Below are 22812 nucleotides of genomic sequence, written 5' to 3'. Positions count from 1 at the left end.
GGCAACAAATATAGGTGTAGCGTATTAGCGTCCTCTATGAGTATTTGTCTTATTTTTTATGAAAGATAAATTATATTTATTTAATTTACGATTTTATGAATTTGATGATTCAAATATTCTGTCAACTTTAACGTCCTATGAAGAAACATACTTTTTCCAACTCATATTCTTAGGTCCTTTTAGGGGGTGATGACAATTCAGCGCTGTCATTTTAGCGCACGACAATTCAGCAGTGATAATTCAGCGCAAGACAAATCAACGAATATATTTCAGCGCAAGACAAGTCAGCGCGTACAACAATTACACGTAATTAATGTCCGCCACCGCTACCGCTGCAGTGTGTGGTGACCTAAGACAAGTCAACGTCATTGCACTACTGCGCCAGTGCCATAGAAACCGCCGGTGCGGTGGGGCACTTGATCTTGAAAGGGCCCTCGCCCTACGCCCTTACCGATTATCTGATATAATGTGACCTAAAATATACAACAAAGAAAAAAGAAAATTATGGGGCACCTACACCAATTTTATTAAAATATACCAAATTAAAATTATATTAAAATTAGTGATGGGTCGAACTGTTCGAAATTTGAACTAGGTATGAAAAAAATTCGAACCGAACTATTAAGTATCCTTTATTGTCCGAAAATCGAACTTGAAAATATTTGTCGAACCAGGCTTACTGACCACAATAGTTCGAAGACCAAATATATATACAATTCTTCAAAAGTTATTTTTAAAAATAAAAATTGATAATGATTATTAAGAAATAATTAGACTATCGGCTCGTGATTGGTCGCCAGTTGTCGGCGGCTGCCGTCAACCGTCTATATTGACAGCCGCCGCCGTGCATACAGATGATCATAATAACAATTAACTAGATCGTAATAATATTATTATATTATGTTATTACTTATTACGTACTCGTGGCCTAGACGCATGCGATATTATAGTTCACTACGTATACACCTACAGAACGTCGGCGGCGTCGCTGTCAACATCAAAAAATGTTGAGTTCGAGTTCGAGTTCAACTTAAAATGATTCTAGATTCAGTTTGGTTCGGTTCGGTAGAAAATATAAAGGTTCGGTTCGGTTCGGGTTCAAAAAAAAATATTTAAAGTTCAGTTCAAGTTCGGTTCGATTTAAAAAATAAGGATTCGACCCATCACTAATTAAAATATCATTAAGTATTGATAAATATTAAATACGCAATACATTATTACAAAAATCACTTATTTTAATTAAAATTATATTAAAAATATATGACTAATTTTTTTTTATTATTTATTTTTTTTGTGTTTTGGAGTTACGCTGTTTGCTAAATATGCTGATGAATTATTCGTTTAATTATAGTTAGCTATAGTTAACTTTACTATAGTGTGTATAGGTACTTACTATCTGATGAATGAACACGTCCTGGGCAATTTTGATTTTCATTGCATCTCCAAATTATTTTATTTTCATTTTGTCTGTCCTGCCTATAACTATAATTGTTGTATACTAATAATCGTTTTCCTCTTTGGCTTGTTATATATTGTAAAGACATGTTAACTATGATTTATAATATACTATTATATTACAGAGTATGTTGAAAGATTGAAAGACCATTGTGAATTTGTGAATATTGCGCTAAATTATTTCATACCAGTTACTCATATCAGATTATCTCAATTATCTAGGTACTAATTAATTCTTTCGATTAGATATGAAAATATTTTTAAATTGTACTATTTTGTTGCGTCACACGCAAAAATGTCGTATTCGCTAACTTGACGCGCGAGATGTCGTATGCGCTTAATTTTACTGTCGTGCGGTATAATTACCATGTCCAATTAAAGTGCGTTGAAATACCGCGCGCAATTGACGGTACGTCGGTACACCGTCCATAGGATATTAAAAATGAATAAGTATAAGGACATATGTTAGAGGTGTATGGTTTGTGCTCGTTTAGAAAATTTATACCTTGTGTAGTATATTGAATAAATACAATTATTTAGTTACCTATGTTATTATTTTATGTAGGTAAATAACTTTATATTTTTTCTATATGGAAATGTTTTTTACACAAGTGCAAATAACTACATAAATTATTAAAAAACGAAGTACATAATCAGCTTTTATTAAAATCGCGCTGTTAAGTAGCAATGATTTATTGTAAATTAATTGTTAATATTTTATAAAATATTTACTAATTGAAAATGAAAACATCAATAAATAGGTATTTTCAGATCCACAGACAAATTACGAGACTAAATTGCACATTATCATTTTATAGCTATTATGCATTATCATTAGCATGTTTAAATCCATTTAGATAACTACAAAAATATGTACACAAGTATAAGTTTATTTTACACAATCGTTAACCGAAATTCGTTTATGACGTTGCATAGAGGACTTAAAATCTTTACTTTTATGAGTTATCGGGTCTGACAAAAAATTGTATGCGTATATTATATAATTTTATAATCCTATATCATTAACAATCAAATTAGCAAGTACGTATGTTACATACGGTATGTAGTTACTTTAATATAACATTTTTACTTTTTAGTAACATTGTGTGAATAAATAATTATAATAATTGTATTTAATTTTATAATATTTGGAGACATAAATTATGTAAATACCATTAAAACATTATCATTATTATTTATTATTTTTTATTAAAATTTCTTCCAATTTTAAAATTCTTACCGCGGTATCTTAATATAATTTTCGTTTTTTCGTAGGACTGTTGGCTAGATAATACATTTCAATGATAAAATATATGTTATAATTTCAAATAAGTAGCTCTTTACTCTTTTATGAAAACGTAAGTTAATTTTCATGTTCCATTTCATTTGGTGGATATTCGTTAGGTAATTTGTTAAACCCCTCTATTAGAACCTGTTGTACTGATAAAATAAAATATATTATTATTATTATTATTTAATGTTTTTGGTGAGGTAAAACCTAGACTTCGTTGCTTAACTGTTTTGTTGCGTTATTATTTACCACTAATTGTTACCGTCTTACTACTTAATTTTTTAATGAACCTATGACATTAAATACTTTATAAGCAAAAAAATAAGTTACGTGTTGGTATCTTAATCATTGTTTCAGTATCCCCAACCCACTTGGTACCAATTAGTGATCCACTGTATAATATAGGTGATCATAAACCGGTAATGTAAATTCAAATCAGACCCATGATACCTAAAGGGCAGTGGACGGGCCAACTTGATCAACGTGGGCACTGGTGGAAGTATAAACCATAATTATATAAAACTATAAGTACATATTATTTAACATATAACTGTATTCGTGGATCGGTCACTCATTCACCTAATCACATTCTCAGTTCATGACACATAATGTTTGAATTTTAGGCAAAAGTGGTGTTCTCAAATTTTTTGAATGGGATAATGGGAATATTAATTTTTAACTACCTACTCCTAAAATATGCTATATAAAAATAAGCGAAATGAGTGGGTGGAGGGTAGACAACCTGATCCCCGCGTGACCATGCTTCTTATAGATATAGATAACTACTATAGTGCAACTCATAATTAGTAATCACGTCAATGAACATACTATGTATGTATATTGTATAACCAATGATAAATTATAATAATATAATTTACATAAAATAAACAATATAACTTTGTCATAATATTGTTTTTAATCGTATTATTCTATATTATTATGATTTAAAATTATCAGTATTCAGTATATAGGGAATATCCCGGGCGATTGTAAACTCTCCCGGGTCTAGTAAAAATCATAAAATAAATTTAATATACATTTAAGTCGCGTTTAAAAATAGTCAATCATATTAAATAATAACAATAATAATAATAACGATATAAATTAATGTCTTTAGCTGCTATGAGCTATAATATTTTAGTCAAAATACAATAAAAAATAAAATTTCAAAAAATCTAATATACATTTAAGTTTCTTTTAAAAATAGTCAATAATAATAATAATAATGATATAAGTTGCAAACACAAAATATACGTAAAAATATTAAAATTATTGTTTTTGATAATAAGAACATACAGATTTTAAAAAAGTTAAAGAGTTTAAAAAATGTTTTAACATTTAAAACAACCCGGGTTCCTACAGGTAACTATAAAGTTAACCCGGGAGAGTTTACACATTTACTTCAGGTAAACATAATATTAACCCAGGAGGGTTTGCCATCAGGAGAGTTTACTATTTTTAAAAATCGGGACAGGGGTGGGTTTTATCACTTACCAAGGGGGAAGGGATAATAGAGGTTCAAGAATTCTTTATTAAGTAATACATATATATATATATATATATATATAATTATTACTAATATTATTAAACTGGGCTCCACATGGAGCCATATATATTTTCATAATAATATTATCACACGTCATGTCAGACGTCAGTCGTCGAAAAACAATTATTAATAAATCAATATATTATCATAATACTTGGCTTTGTAAAATAGTTAGCTTAGTCCAAAGGGTGGGGGGTCCTGCCCCTTAGCCACCCCCACCCCTTAAACCCACCCCTGAATCGGGAGAGTTTACCACCGCCCAAGATCCCACGAATCACGATCTTAATCTGTATTTAAACATGAAGCACTTAAATATTAAACAACTACCTAGTAGGTACTAGGTATTTATATTATTTATATTTTTAATGGCTCCTGAATACAATGCGTCGGCGATATCCTGTCCATGGATCTATATAATATTATCTATAATACTATCTACGTGTAATCAATCGCTAGACTCAAAATCTCAAAAATACTTTATTCTATGGTAGTAGACCAAAATTCACACTTCTATTAGTACTACACACAATTATATTATTAGTTATTTCATATTTCAGTAGTTCCTAACCCATGAGCCAGAGCCCACTCGTGGGCGACGAGCAATGTAGTACTAGGCTACGGACACTGGTCAAATGTCTATGCCAAGGGTATGAAAATTTTAATTGGAATCAACGTCAAGATTTTTATATGATTTTATACACTCTACATTTCTACAATCGTCCTATTTGTGTGTGTTTATATTTTATACCTGTATATGCTAGGTAAGTGGACCTCAATGTATTTGTGTTGCATTATTGATGGTCCACATAACTAAAAAGGTTGGGAACCGCTGTCATAATTACTATATCCATATCAGTATTATGACACTTCATCCCCGTGAGTATCTCTGCCCTACCACAAATCAACCGCACATCTCGCTGGCGACGCAAATCGTAGCCCATTAGGTTTTTCTTATTTCGATTTTTTTTTAATTTATTACTATTATTACTATTATCATCGTTTTCAGTTATAAACGTTTAGTATAATAATATACTGTAAATAGTAGGTACCTACATATTATTTTATTTTATAAGCTAATAAACTATACAGGGCGATTGATTTATCATAAAACACTCATTATTTCAAAAAGTATTGAATTTTTTCAAAATATTTTTTTACATGGTTTCAAGTAGTTAAAAACCAACGTTTTTATTAAAAAATTATATTTTAAGATATTTTTTATCCTTATCATTTTTTAAGTTTTTTTACTTTTTTGAATGACAACATAGAGTTTTAATTTCATATTCCAAAGCAGAATATTTTTCTAAGTATTTTGATACATAGAAATCGAATTTGGGGCTAGTAGTTTCTGAGTTATTAATATTTAAAGTTTAGACAAGCGGAGTAGTGGACAAACATTTTGCGGGGTAACCCCGTACCACTCCACTCTGCCTATCAAAACTTTAAATACTTATAACTCATAACCTGTATCGAACCTTTATTTTGTTGTAATTTTCGATTACGATAAAATTCGTCGTATTAATTTCGTACTACGTGCGTTTGAGTATTTTTGAAAGATAAAATTCTTTTAGTCCACTATATGTTCATGGGTACGAAAAAGAAATAATATAGTACATATCTATTGTTATAGTAATATTATGGTTTAAGCAGAATTCGTCGTAATTCACTAACTAAAGCGACTCGAACCGGCGCCGACTCACGACCGATCCCCTGTCATGATGATTAATGGCTTTGGAATTCGAATTGATATAATACAAATGTCAAACTGTACACATTCGTAAATTTACAACCACAATTTATGTTGAAATTGGGTAGGTACCTGCAGCAAAAGTACCTAATCCTGATGGTGTTTTCACTGTCCACCAACAGTGTCGTACTGCTATAATATAACATTATTATATTATAACGTTTTTTCTCCTTACAATTCAATGTCTCTTTGATAGGGATCATAGGCAGATCCACAGAAAAATATATAACACTTATGGTTCTGAAATGTAGTACGTAAATAAATAATCATATATTCAAGGATTTGCACCTCAAAGCTAAATTTTTAAACTTTGTAATCGAAAAATGGGTTCACGCGAAGATTTGATGGCAGATAAAAAACTAATATTTTTTTGTCTGTATTTAGGGTTGTCATTGGTGAGTGCTTACAGAAAATAAAATAGTTATAAATAAATATAATTTTAAACCTATATTACCTACACTTGGTCAAAACCAACCAAATGAATTAGTAAAAATATGCGTATCTTACATAACAGAGTTAAACAAGTTCAATACAAGAAAAATCAACAAGACTTTGTCACTAGTAAAGGAGTGGAGGATCAGCTATAAATAATTAGTATATAAATTATAATATATAATAATTACCATATACAATCAAATACTTAAAACTAATTACCTTTATGCAAATCCACCGATTTGTCAACCAATTTTCACTTTAACGACCACTGCACAAGCACGTAATTCAGTAATTTAGGGGGTGGGGGATATCTCCCATAAACACCGTATTGTAGTAGTTAATAATTAATGAAAAAAAAATAAAGCTCTCAGTAGATGATATTGATATAATTAAACGCTTTGCTTCTATGAAAAACAGGAATACTGATTTAATATTATAATTTTAACTATGTAATGATAAATGTAATACTAAGTAATATGTTATTATTTTTTAATTCTTATCCTTATTAATTTTAAGACTCCGAAGCAAGATAAATTGTATGAAATTATTATAATTATACCTGACACCTGTGAATATCACAATAATATTATAATAAATGTATACCTATAGGTACATATTACATATATTTAGTCATGTATTTTGAAACTTTATTTAACAATAAAAATAAGCCACCTACATTAAATAAATATAAATTATACAACGTTGCACATTGTTTTAAGCCTACAGCATTCTGAAAAAGGTTATAACCGTCTCCCTCCCAAAAAATAAGTAACTATTTACGTGCCTGCCACTGCAGTAGCAATTAGTATTTATTAAATATAAATGTAAATATCATATTATTGAAGATTATATGATGTATTAAAACTGGTATAACATTTATTTTTATTTTTGGTTTGTATATTGTATTGTATTTTACTGTTAGATCAGAAAGAGAGTGAGTGAGAGAGTGAGAGAGAGAGGAGATAGTATGTGTGTGTCAAAGATCAATCGTCGTCAATAATTGTGTCCGGTGCATCGTTATTCTTTCGTCTCGTACACAATGATATATTGTGTTTAAGTTGTATACACAGCGCGACCGTTCATTTCACGTGAAGTAAATAATAATAATTTCAAAAGCACAATAGCATGCCGAATTGACTGCGGATGAATATACGGTCATCTATAGAAGCGCTGTCACAGCGATCATTCCGCAGAGACAATATTATAATATAGTTTATCTGTACCATGTACCATACCCATAGTATATTATATATATAATATAAATTTGTTTCCGAGAACTACTGCGGAGACCATACACCATCTGTCATTACTTTATTTTATTTTATTTTATTGACACAAAACGGCGATTCACAAAATATATGTGTAAGTACATGAATTAATGTGAACGATCACAGTACAATGTTGACAGTATTAAAATTAAAATGATAAAATACAAAAAGCAACACTTAAATATACATTAGCTAATCGTAAATACGTATTATCAATTTTTACGCACCATATAATTTTCGAAAAGTCCCGACTGGTTTTCAGCAATCTATAGGCATGAGAAGACCGAGTTTTATTTTAATTATTGCCGATAAAAAAATGTTTGCTTGTTAGTTTGCTTGCTTGCACAGTTTTTTGATATTGTAATACGACGTTCTAAATAAAAAAAAAATGAGAAGACAATTATAAAATTATTTCGAATCAATATGTAAAAATATATGTTTTAATTTATATTAGCCTCACGATCAGCACCTGGATAGTGTAACTATTTTAGTTGTATAATTTATTTAATAAATATTATGTTATTTTCACGTCTGGCGTCCACTGTAATTTTTTTTTTTTTTGTAAATGCATGTGTCAAGCCGTGTTGTCAAGTTAACGCTTCTCTTCAGGGCCATAATGCGAGTATATTATTATATACAATACACATTGTACCCCAAGTATCCTATTGACACAATACTCTCGGATCTAAGACGTTTTATTGTGTTCCGTAAAACCAAAAAGTCACCCCACGATCCTCACAGAGTTATACACACATCACATGATATAATTTTAACATGTAGATACAGTTAAATAATATACCTAAAAATATTATATAAACATTTTAAATTAAACCAATTGATATTATTGAAACTTATTTGTTTTTGTGGGACCTATTCACATGTACCTATTTCTGATAAATTATATTATAACTTATTAACACCTTTCGATAATATGCTTTATATCTACAACTATAATTGTCATATATTTATCGAGACTATTCATCCGACTTACGTATAATATATTATTGTTTACAGACAATTAGTTGAAACATTTCCACAATGGTCATACTTCAAATCGATTTTTATACATAATTGTAAGGTATGTAAATAATTGTGTTTTAACTTATATTGGCCTCGTGATCAGTATTTACATAGTGCCAGAGGCGTATTTAGGCACAGCCGCACAGGCCCTATAGGCCCTGGCCTAGAGCGGCAACATTGGAGGGCGGCAAATTTCAACAAATTTTTTTTACAAGATTAGAAAAATTATTTTTCATTTGATGAAATCAAACTCAACTAATTTTTGTTCGTTCAAAATTAATCATATATCTACATATATCTCAATGTATCTTTTTAATATAATAAATTGTATATTTAAATACGTTTTAGAAATAATTGTAGGAAGGATGAAGGGGGAGGAAGGCGGCGAATTGGAAGGTGCCTAGAAGCGGAAAAACCTTAAATACGCCACTGCGTAGTGCATAAACAATAAAGCAGTGCCGTAAGTTTACTATTTTTTTCCCCCGTAAATTATTTTTACTCAAAATAATATTTTGTTGCTAATCTGAATATCTAATCAAATGCAAACAAAAATGTTATAGAGATAAATTTTTTATCGACTAATCATAAATAATATCAACGCAATATATTATTGTACCAATCTTATTTTCTATTTTCTTTTCATTTTATATTGCATAAGTTATAGTTCAAAGTAAATAAAAATAAATGTTAAGATTTTTTTACATACAAAAATAAAGGAAAACATGCTGTGTTGATTTTGATAATTTAATTTAAATAATTTATGAATTGCATTATGAATAATTAAATATTCATAATATGTACTGATACAGAACAATAGGTAATTTAGTATTTATTTAATGTTATTATTTGAAAGAACTAAATTTATTATGTTTGCAACATAAGAAATAACAATGCATTGTTTTGCAAACAATTTTTAATAATAAAAATATGGCTCTAAGATATTTTTTTATTTAACCTTAGATCATATTTAACCAATTTTTCCACTTAATTGATAATTTTATTGATTTTTTTACGAAAATATTCTCCTTCTTTAATTTAAACTACAACCAAATGTGCTCCTGCAAACATCTGCGGTATATACCGTGCTACACATATTATGCGCCCTAAAAGGCAACCCTATTTACGCGTCGATACAAAATATCCAATAGACCAATAGAGGATTTATTAGCGAGAGCGGCGACTAGGTTACGTAGGAATAAGTTGTCACTTGGTAAAAAATTTTTAAAATAAGCTTACTTAAAATTGTCAATAGTTTAATTTGAAATAAAAATCAGCTTATAAATTCATAATAATTTTTCACGAGTGTCTGAAATTAGAATTTTGAAAAAATAATATTAGTCAAATGTATCTATTTATTATTTGGGAATCTAATTGGATAATTATTCCTTATGTAGGTATAAACTGCAATTTCATTGTACATGTCTATTGTATATAATATTATAGCAAGTACAAGTATATACTTCTTTAACTCCAAATTTTTCATTTGGTTCTTCAAACAGTTAAGAAATTTAATTAAACAAAAAAATAAAAATATTTTCATGCCATTTTCAGACTATCCAACTCTAATACTGATTACTTCTTTTTCATCCATTTAAATTTAATGTAAATTATATAGCAAACAAGATCAAATAATTCTCCAATGATAATTTATTAAATTGTTAAATAGTTAAATGATTTGTTTTGTTATCTCTTAATAGGGACTTTTGCTAAATAATAATATTAATTGTAAATTTAAACTTAATTAATTTTCATGTTTTTTTGTTAATATTTATTTTCAGTTATTAATTTTAAGATACTACCATTATTATTATTATTATACAATTTGGACTTTTGTCTGTTAATAAATAAATAATGTTTCATGTTCACTTAGTTAACTAGTCATCCATATCAACGAGATGAAGTGTGGTCAAATATTTTAGAAACGTACAATCTTCATCAGACAACTGGCCTTAAAAGTATTGATGAAATCAAGCAGATTTTTGAAAGTTTAAACACAACAGCAAAAAAAGAAAATAGATATGATAAATTATTATTTAATTTGGTTTGTAATTTAAAAAATAAAATTATAATATTTTTGTTTAATAAATGCAGTTTGAAAGATATAAAACTGGAAATGGAAAGTACTCAAAAATTATGTCAAGTGTCAGTGAACAAGTTTTGGGAATTATAGGTGACGGAATAGAGCCTCTTGTGAATCCATATGATGATGATACTAGCTATACAGGTTTAATATTGACTATTATTTTTAATTTACATTGAAAAAGTTGAAAATATAACTTTATAATTTATTATAGAACTTATGGAAAACCATACAAACAATTGCAAAAATATTCAGAATAGTGGTAATATGGATGATGTAGAAATTGTTACTTTAGACAATGAAATGGAGTGTAATGTTTCTTTAAAAGATTTTACATATACTGGTAATCAAAAAATTAACTGGGGTAAGAAATCACATAACAGTTATATTTAAGTATATATGTTAAATATTAGATATGTCTATGTTAATTTATAAATTATCTTTTAGATATGTTAGATACATCAAATGACAAATGTTAGACAGTAACATCGAATGCTAATGTTATGTCAAATTCAAAACCATCCGACACAGTTTCAGATTTAACATAATACAGTACCTCATCATTAAAAAAAAATAGCAAAAATGAAACTGTTTCTAAAAGACAATATCATTCAACACAAAAAATTGTTTGTGAAGGGTTACAAGAGTTAACAAAAAAAAGAACAAATAAAGCGGAAGCTAAAAATGATTTTTTAATAGAATTACAATACATAAAAATGAAAAAAGCAAAACTAGAACTTCAAGCGGCCGAAATAACAATTGATATATTAAATACTGAACTTGCAACTAACCAAATGGAAATGAATTTTAAAAAAAAACCAATTAAAAATACAAGAAGACATTTTACATTTAGAAAAACAAAAATTTGTAAATGATTAATTTATTAATGACAACGGGAAGTTGTTATTTTTAATTAAAGGGGGGGTTTATATGTGTATAAATATATCTTACAAGATTACCATCTCTATTGTGATAAATTACTTCTGATCCAATTACTAATTAGAGCTCCTTTATTATATAATTTTATATTCAATCTATATTAAGTTTCAAAGTTTAGAAATACTTTTTTTGTTATATTGTCTGTAAATATAAAAAAATGTTTAATTTATATTTATATAATTTTATTGTTATTACAAGGAAGTATTGTTATTCAGTTATTATTTAATAAAAAATAAAACAATAATAATTATAATATGTAGTATATTATATGTTGTAGGCATATAGTAAAATATAAAATATAGTAACAGTCAAAATTAGGTATTTAATTAAAAACAGTGTCAATTAATGTTCTGCGCTTTATGTTCCCAGTTTGAGGAACAAGAGATACAAGAACTTTTTGACGTAAATCTTCAATTAAGAGAGTTTCATCTATAGGTAGAGGGTCAGTTGATTTGATAAGCATATTATGTAATACTGCTGTAACTATAATAGTTACAAAAGTAGTTGGGATTTTAGTTTGAATTCCAACCGATAGCACAGGAAACCGCCTTTTCCAAACACCAAATGTTCTTTCAATAACATTTCTTGTATCAATTTGTGCTTTCTAAAATTATAATAACACCTTATTGCTTTGTACAGAGCAACACAATATATTATAGTTATATGAAATATGCTTATGGTTTTCTTACTTGATACCATATTTCTGCTTCAGTAATAGGGTTGGAAAGAGGTTTCATCATATAGTTACGAGACGCATAACCTCCATCTCCTACCAATACAGCATCTCCAAATTCATTATTTTCAAATTGTGCTTTTAATAAAGAATTATCAAATATTGTTGAGTCATGAACTGAACCAGGCCATCTAAAAATGTTTGTATATCAATAGAAAGTGAATTTAGAGTAATTAATAGGTGACAAGTTATTTTTACAACAAATTACTACTAACCGAGACACAATATTTGTGAATTGAAAATTACTGTTGCATACGGCCTGAACATTAATTGAAAAATAGCCTTTTCTGTTGCGGAATCTTTCTCCAATATTTTTAATGGATTCTGATGTGTGTACAAACTATTGCTCCAATGACTTTGGGAAATTGACACATTTTATAGAAATCTTCATACACTAATTTTCTGTCAGCTTCTGTTTTTGGCATTTGAATGTAATTTGGTTTAAGTGATGCTATACATGTTGACACTTTTTTACGATACAACACACTGTTGATTTATGGATTCGTATATGGTCTCCTAAGACTGCCTAAAATTTGACATACATACATACATGCATGTTATATATATAAGAGTTTAAAATGCTTCAGTTGGCATGCATAACAATCTAAAATATTCACCTGAAAAGCACCAGTTGCATAATATTTAAGTGCAATGAGAAGCTGTAATATTGGTGACAATGACATATTGTGAAGTGTATTTTGAACCATGTCCAGTAATTCAATTAACATTGTTTTAGACAACCTGATATGCAAATATTAATCATTACACATTAATTCAGGTATGAAGTTCATGAAAATAGAGAAGATTATTTGTGTTAAACCATTTTTTTAGACTTGTAAGGTAATTGAATAAAACTATTTGAATACTTTAAATCTCTTTCATTCTGAACACAAAATACAAGTTTTCTTTAGATTTTAGAGACTGCATTCTTCGGCCAAAGATCCGGTTTAAATGCATTACTATTCATAATATGTGAAAATATAGTTAAATCAAATATTTTAGTATTATATTTAAGTACCTGAATCGATGTTTAAAATCTATATCATCATATTCTGTAAACGGATTGGATCTATCACGAAAAGAACGTGGTCTCGGTAACACCTGAAGCACCTCAATGATAAAATCATCATCACTCGTTGAATCAGAATCAGATGAAGACATATTATGAAAAAAACGTATTCTTTGAGTTTAAATGTATATTTTATATTTTTATTATTAATTTATTTATATTTTTAATAATAAAAGGTGTGTCTGATAAGAAATTATATTCTTATCACCATATTAACGGATCTGTAAAAGTTAACGAACCAAAATCGGACCTGTAGTTTACAGGTCCATTACCCGATAAAATACAGGCCCGTTAACGCTAATGAGCGTTCAAGCAACACCCAATTTTTTTTAACGGATCGTTAGTGCGTTAACGGCTCTGTAAATGGCTAATGAACGTTTATGCGACCCGCCCTCAGTGTCTCACTGTGGCCACCTCTCCCCTATATATAATATAACTCACAGGAGCAATTTTCTAAAAAAAATTTGTTTTAAAGGGAAAAATTAAACAAAATATATCTATTTTAAATCGTATGTCAACATGCAATATACAACGATTGCATGCATTATCTGTTAAGAACTGTAAGATTAGATAGGTAAGTAAGAATATTTTTTAAAAGAAGGTGACAAAGTCCCAGTGATAAAAAACAAAATGTTCAACCCCCCCCCCCCCCCCTCCCATTGAAAACTCCTGAGTACGCCTCTGCGTGGACGTGCAGTAGTATGTAAAAATTATATTAACTATTATATGATATTTTAGTTATCAAGTTATGGTCGGGGGCAGTTGTCCTAAAAATCATAAGGATTCGTATACCAATAAAAGTTATAGTAGTGATGCAGCAATGACTCGAACGTCGCCAAGGTAGAAAAACATCGTAGTATCGCACATTATTAAATATTTACACTATTTACAGTGATGCCCGCGTGGGCCGTGTGGCCACTCGCTTGCTGCGGTGCGTTTGGACAAAACAACGTAAATATCCATCGACCCCACCTCAAGTTGGTCACAGGGTACCCGCCGTATAACCACTCTTATCTTTTTCAGACAAATACTTATCACTCTCGAGTTGTATCCTTCAGATTATCGTCAGTTTTTGGATAAAAAAAAATATATATAAATTAAATATTTTATATATATATATATATATATATATATATATATATATATATATATTTATAAATTATATATTTAATTTAATTAAATTTTATATTTTTTAAATATTTTATATGTAAAATATAATATACACGTCACTCAGCATCAGTCTAATCTAAATAATATAATAACTACGCATTTGGTTTATATTTTAGATAAGTATACATTACGTCTACTCTACTTACGATTATCATTAAAATACTACACTATGTCACTATAGGTTGTTCCTACGACATTAAAAAATACAATATACATTGCTATATATTTATATTATATATTCTCTTGTCATATAGATAATTCAGGTAATTGTTGTATCTCATAAAATGTGAAAATAATCGATTAGGCCATGAATTTTAAACAACAACTAACAAGGTATACCTTGTTATATTAGAATTTATATATAATTTATATTATAATTAGACATTTTTGACAGACAGATTCTTCGTTATAGGCATATGAAATAGTGTAGAATACAGCTGTAATAATTTGTTGATAAAATTATTAGAACAGAGTGCTTGAACCAAATTTGATCCTTGGTACCCTTTGCCATTTGGTTTAATATCATGGTTTAAGCCTATGTATGTAGTTTTACACACCCGCCTTAATTCAGACAAAAAAAACATAATTCATAAGTACATTTAAATGATATCATTGTGAGATCAACCTCATAAAAATATATACCTTCAAAATTACAAACATATAATGTAAACTTTGGTACGTAATTTGGTAAATATTTATTAATATAATACGGATTGCAACATAAATTATGTTTGGGTTTTATATCATAAATTTGATAGGATATAAAACATACAAAATTAAAGCAGTTATCAATCAAAACTGGTATATGTTATTAATTTTGTTTAAATTTTTGGTTTTCACCCAATTTTATTATACCCCTCAATAACCAATGGTTATAAAGTCACAACCATTACTAATTCGTTCCAAACCCTGACTTACAGGAGCAGGTATATCTAAACTGACAGCCAATTTGATTTTTTTCTCAGTTCTTCATGATTAGTTGACAAGTTGAAAAAAAACTAGAGACTCATATAAATTATTTTAAAACTGTTAGATTATGCTATGATCAAAACCCATTAAGTTATGATATTTTGAAACCTAGTTATTCTGTACGGAACAATCTTTGTATACAATGTTTTCATTACTGTACACATATTCAGTAATATTATTTGTCATGCGGATTGTGGAGAGTGAGGATTGCTTAATATTTTTGAAGATAATGTATTGTAAATAGAAATTTTGTGTACTGGGAAATTATTGTCTCATTACTCTCATTAGTTATTATTTTACTTAGTGGAATATAAAATATAAATTAGTGGGAATGTATATAGCATTATAAATTATAATATATCAATATATGTATGTATGAGTGGTATGTAATATGTATGGCGCGTCTCCTGTATTATAAAGGAGTATAATAATTTATGATTATAATTAGGGAGTTATGTTATAATATTATATTTAAAGTGCAGCTACTGGTATTACTTAATTCTTATATGTTGAACAGAAAGACGTATTCTATATTCTAATTGCATATTATACTCAAAAATTTGTATGCAGTATGCACCTACATACTACAACAATATTTTCATTATACCTTTATGTCTAAATGTTAATTAAATGCAGACTAAAAATCTGTGTAGTTGAAACCAATCTCCATCTAATAAAAAAATAATAATAATAACAATTTAACTAAAATTATAGCAGTTGTACTCCCCTTCATAAACCAGAATTTTCTTTCAGTTTTCTTAGAATTTACTGTGGCAGAGTTAAGAAAAACATTTAAGAATTGTGAGTGAAAAAAAATATGTCACTAGTTTTACAGTACTAAATGTTATTTTAACTTACATTTTCTAAAGCTGTGTAATTTTTTATCATTGATGTAGTATTTAATTTCTACAATGTATCTAATTTTAAGATTAGTTAAGTATGTTGTTACATATCTAATAAAAATAATTGATTTTTTGCGATTTCTTTTAGGGATCTTTATATCATAATTTCAATTAGAAGGTATATAAACAGGAATTTATAAATAAAATAAACCAGAATAAAGAGTCTTCTATTACAAGAAAAGTAAAAATTACATGATATAATATCATAGTGTAAAATTAAATATAATGATGCTATTTTTATCTTGATACCATATTCAGTTTATTTTTTTACTTACAAGAGATAGGTATTTCTAAACAATTATACACATAGAAAACCTCAATTGTTCTTGGTATTTAATCTTTAATTTTTATATTCATCAAAATAAAAGTAATATTATGAATTATAATTATTGTGTTCAAAAATTATTTATATTAATATTTTTAAAAAACCCCCTAATAAAAGTCAAAAATATCTTGTAAATATTAATAGCTCAAAAACAATTATAATATTTTGCACATTGTATAGTTGTATAATGTATAGAAACTACTACTATAAATACTCATTTTAAATGTTATTGAAATTTGAAATTAATTGTACTAAAAAAAAATTAAATTAATTGATTATAATATTTTAATACATAATTTTAGATTACAAACAATTACATTAAACATATTGTGTAGGTATTTCAGAATATTATTCACTTTGTGCAATATTTATTTTCTGCCCAACAATAGTTTTTTAAATGTCAAAAGTAAAATTCTGAAACACTGTTAATAATTAAAACATTTTAAAATGTGTTTACTGATTTTTCAATTGGCTATTTTATTTTTTATTTGCCTTTTATTATAAGATTTATTCCATACCACGACTAATGAATGGGGGAGAGCTGAAGCACCCTTAGACCTCTTCCTTGGGTACGCCATTATCCGTCTTCGCTCTATAATTTTTTTGACTGTCCATTTAGAAGCTATTTAGGAGGTTCTAAAATAACTAGTATGAATTTAATCTATTCAATATTTAATTTTATTATTATTATTAACTTGTAATAATTTCTTTTTCAGTTAATTTGATTTAACAAATTGTTTTGACATCATCAAATGGTGTAGTTAATGCTGTAGCCAACTAAAATATTCAACATTTATTGAATTACTGAAAGATAAAAATGTTATAATTTAAAAATAATAAATAATTAACGTAATATTTTGAAGTTTCTCTATTATTTAGTTTCTTAAATTCTATTATAATATTTGTTCGTCCTTCAAAAGTGTTGTAAATACATTTTTTGTTGTTGTACAGTATGATAAATTTAGAATAAAAAATGTAATTTTTAATGAATACTATTATTTAATATTACTACATATAATATTTGTGTGGGTATATTGAGAAGAAGAATCTCTAACACAAGATTTTATGATAAAATATTAAACATACCTTTTTTTACACATTAATTTGAGCTTATGTAAATAAATAAATAATTTGAGATTTTATGTAAATAAATAAATACCAATAGACTATACTGTTTTTTTTTTTATACTTAGTCAATTTTTATTCAAACAACAACTTTAATTTAATTAACTTTATTATTGTTCCGGCTATGCTCCCTTCGATAAAGTTGTACATAAATGATGTTGGTTGACCTGATATTTGTTTAACATGTTCATACATAACCCCAATAAATACCTTTAAAAAAATTACATTAAAAATTATTTATTTACATTAGTAAACTATTTAATCAATTAAGACATTAAGTAACAATAAAAAATGATAAATAATTTTAAATGTTGGTTCAACATTCAATTTTTAGTGCCTTATCATCCTTTTTAAGGTCTTTAATAAAAATCAACAAAAAAAAGTCTAAAACCAAATGTAATCAAAAATGTATAGAAATAACTCACCAGAAAAAATAATAAACTTTACATTGCATGATGTACATCTAAATACTCAAGTTTTTTTGATTGCATTTTGGTACGTATGAGTTCTAATGGACCAACTGTTATAACAGCTCCGAAACAAGCAACACAATCTGATATAGCAGAAATCCACAATGATTAATTTTGATAACTGTTTGTACTTTATAGATTACTTAAATTGTGAAGATAAAATTGAATTTGTGTATACGATACAAAATAAACAATTGTTGCAGATAATGTAAGTATAAAAGTTGGACTCAACCCACTCCATAATGACAAAATACCTTCATTTTAGGCAATTTGTTTAAACAACAAAAATATTGTTATGATTTTTAAATCTTTTCAATAAAGGATAATAAGATAAAATATCTTTATTCTTTACAAAGGTTCCATTAAATTTGCTAGGCCTGTTGTACCATTGGGAATTTCTATGATAAGAACTATCAAAGGAATTTTTTTTTTGATTTTTTACATGGACAAATATGATCCATTAAACTGTTGGAATAAAAAAAAAAATTTATATTTGTTTATAATTTTAGATTGAGCATGCAACGCGTATTTCTTGACATCTATGGAGTAACTAAAAATGTATAATTACCTACATAAAATGATTAAATTTTGAAAGTCGAATACAAAATCAAAATATAATAACAATATTTCATTCTCTCAAAAAATATTGTTCTCTATCTTTTTTACGATTGGTGATTTTACTTTAAGATTACTTAAATCATACGAGTAGAATAAATGATTCTGCGTAAATGTGTTTTGCTTATGTTGCGCGTGGCCAAAGAGAGAAAATAAATAGCTACTGCAGTGGTGTATTTAGGTTTTTGTCATGGGGGGGTATGACTTTTTATGATAATTACTAACTTGAGGGGGAGGGGGCTACGCCCCCCCCAAGTTTCCAAGAATTATAAAAGCTTATTAATATTAAATATACTTTCTACGTTTGCCAAAATTATAATACACAACACATTACTTGAGAGTTGAGATTAAATGTTTTATTAAACCAAAATCATGTTAATCATGTTATTACAATACAAGATACAAAATATGAATTTCAAATGCTCATAAAAATTTAATTTTACTTTCCGGTAGAGATTTTTTTTTGATAAAATTAGGCATACTTATAGAGAATCTTATATAAAATTTTCAAATCTTAGATTCAAAAAAAAAAAATTTTTATGAATTTCTAACTCAAAATAATTTGCTAATTTTCGTGTTTTTTCCGTATTTTGTCTAGATTTGAACTTTAAATGGTTATATAAAAAAAAAACTGTGACTAAGTATTTTTAATATTTTTTAACCACTATTGTAATAATATATAAGAAGCATAGTATTAATTTCAAGCTTTTTTACCCAACAAAAAAAAGTTTTATTGACATTTAAAAAAAAAAAACCTAAAAAAGTTGGAAACTAAGTATATCCGTAAACAGCTCAAATCAAGTCAAAATACTTTGAAAATTGTATCAAATATAGAAAGGGTTAATATAAACAACCAGTGAAGATTTCATGTATCTACGGACATTTTTTTTAGAATTACACCAAAAACCGAAATCGATTTTGACCAAAATCGGGTTTGCTTAAAAATGCCCGTTTTTTCCTTAATTTTTCATTTGTTTTTGGCGGCGATTTTGAAAACTACTGGGAAATTTTTACTTTTGACCCCTCAAAGTACCATTTATGTTCACTTTCCTACCAGAAAAGATACTGTTGAAAAAAATCTAAGCATTTTTACTATCCTAAAACGTGATGACAGACACAAAAAAAATAAAAAACACACATCATTGTAAAATCAATATATTCATCGCTCCGCTCAGAATCTAAAAAAAGTATTTGAATACATATTTATATTATTTCATTTATTCGAATACTTAAAAATTTTAAAAAACTGAACTGCAGTCTGCAAGCATAAAACGTTATTTTCTATTGGGAATAATAAAAATCTAGCCCATTTGACTAGCAGCACTCGGTGGTTTTATTCTTGCAAATTTAATCAATTATTGATTAAAAAAAAATAAATAATCATAATATTTTAAATAATAATCGTCAAATTATAACGAGTAACGACTATAATTAATTGTGTGTATACAGTCTATGGGGGGGGGATTGATCCCCTTGATCACCCCCCGTAAATACGCCACTGAGCTAAGTGGCTCATAACAAGACGTCCACGACAATTAAATGTTGTAAAGTTTTTATACTTATTTAATACACACAATAATATATAATATACTTTTTATTAATAAAACCTTTTAAACATTTTTAAACACTTAATATAATCAATTGATTGTATATCGAATTTAAAATAAAATTATAATACTAAGTAAAGCAGAAACGAAGTTTCCCCGTAAGAAAAATAAATTAAAAACATATAGATATCGTTTATAGTATTTATTTTAATCGAATAAACACGTGAATACTTTAAAGAATCGTACAGGTAAAATAAAATAGTTATTGAATGATATCAATAATATCATAATTGTTTTCTTTGTAAATAATTAATTTAATTTATAATTAGGGTTTGAAAGTGATATTTTTTTAATTATTTATATGACAAGTTACAGATTGAAATAATTGTAATAATTCCAATTTTTTAACTGTAAAAGAAGGTCTTTTCAAAAATAAAAATAAGTAACTTTAATCAGTCGATATTAGATCTATATGTGATATCTTATTTACTTGTCGACGACAAATAGGACAGTTATTTATATTTTGTTTGGTCATTTTTACAACGCACGACGAGCAAAATTTATGTTTACACGGTAAAAACTTGACACAAACACATTTATCATAACAAATAATGCAACAGCATTCTCTAGATGAATCTCTTGCTCTGCAATTGTTAATGGCTGGTCCCCGGCCTAAAATGAAATGAAATGTTTTATATAAATTTATAAATTATAGCATGTAGTCTTATAAAATATAATATTGATAAATAATTCGTTATTATAAATATTTTAATAGAAAATTATGAAATATGAAAAATATCCAGACAGTGGATCCAAAGTCACTAGATATTTCTTTTTAAAATTAAATGTTTATCATTTTAGGAGAACATTTTTTAATATTTCTGTATTAAGAAAGCATAGGTGTGCACAGACTTTTCCTCGAGCTCACATTAAAAAAGTCTGTACCAATTACCAAAGATTTTTGTACTAATGACTACTAGTCTGGTTTAACATAAAATTGTAAATTTTATAAATTATCAATTAATTTAATTCAATATGCAAAAATAAAAATAATATGGTATAGTATAGATATGAAAAAGACGGAGGCCGCAGGCTACCCATCCCCTCCCACGCACACGCCTATGGGAGCAAGTTTTCCCAATTGTAACACTGGGTTCAGTTCTATTGTTCGAATTATTAGTATCATGTTCTTTACCTTGGTTCATTTTTCTGTTGACACTACTTTTGTCTTTACTGCAAACCGTGATCTTAATCGACTCTTCCAATCGCTTTCTCGATATCTGGATTATTATAAAGAAAAAGCATACAATTTTTAAAAAAATAGGTAATCGATACTTCCAAACAATAAATTGTATTAATTAGGTATATAATGTATCAACGATTTTTCATTTTCGATAGGTTCTAAAGGCCAAGCCTTGTAGTCATTCTTACTCATACACGATCAATTTTAAATTTTTTTATTTTAACTTAAATAAAATAGAGGAATTCAACCATTTAATTAAGTGGCGGTGTCCTTTTATTAGACCGAATTTAGTTATGGTGCCCTCACGTAAACACCATGAGGAACATGATAAAAATGGACACAAGTTAACTTATTAATAGCTGATTTAAATTATTTTATTTTATTATTATAAATAAATAACAAAATATAGTTGGATGTAAAGAAAACAAATTTTAAGACAGAAAACTGCTTTAAAAGTAAAAAAATACCCAGCCCGTACAAACCCTCGTATAATAATTTTAGCTGAATTCTTTGTTGTCGGTCATAACTTTAAGATTTAATTATTTTTCACTTTCAAATTACAGTTATAAATATAATATGTTATAAATTATAATATACTACCTACTACCTAACTATCCAAAAGATTTAGAGCTTAGAAAGTGGACGATAATAAATTATACTCCACTCACAATAGAAATCCGTGCTGAGACGTGTGACGGTATGTTCAAATACAGATAAAACGCTTAGGATTTTAAATTATTATTCACAGTTACGTCGACGTTCTAATTTTCATGACGCTTGCCTGGCGATTGAAACGTTCGTACGGAATAATAATACTAGTGAGTAGCAGCGCCCGGGATAATAATAATAAAGTCGACGATGGC

The 22812-nt window shown here is 27.5% G+C and overlaps 1 protein-coding gene across 1 annotated transcript; it reads right to left on the bottom strand.

The window, feature by feature from the left end:
- Window positions 1-21154: 21154 nt before the first annotated feature.
- LOC107162187 (uncharacterized) lies at window positions 21155-21911 on the bottom strand. The gene is made up of 2 exons (XM_015508973.2): window positions 21902-21911; window positions 21155-21378 (listed from the first exon to the last, which is right to left on the bottom strand). Exons 1-2 carry the CDS (start codon window positions 21909-21911, stop codon window positions 21155-21157), a joined length of 234 nt encoding a protein of 77 aa, XP_015364459.2.
- Between the last annotated feature and the right edge of the window lie 901 nt (window positions 21912-22812).

The sequence above is a fragment of the Diuraphis noxia genome, unplaced genomic scaffold (genome assembly GCF_037042655.1).
Source record: "Diuraphis noxia isolate RWA-SAM2 unplaced genomic scaffold, SU_Dnox_SAM2 contig0001, whole genome shotgun sequence".
In the NCBI taxonomy this organism is placed as follows: domain Eukaryota; kingdom Metazoa; phylum Arthropoda; class Insecta; order Hemiptera; family Aphididae; genus Diuraphis; species Diuraphis noxia.
Note: the sequence above shows the minus strand (reverse complement) of the source record. Positions and strands in the feature narration are given on the sequence as shown.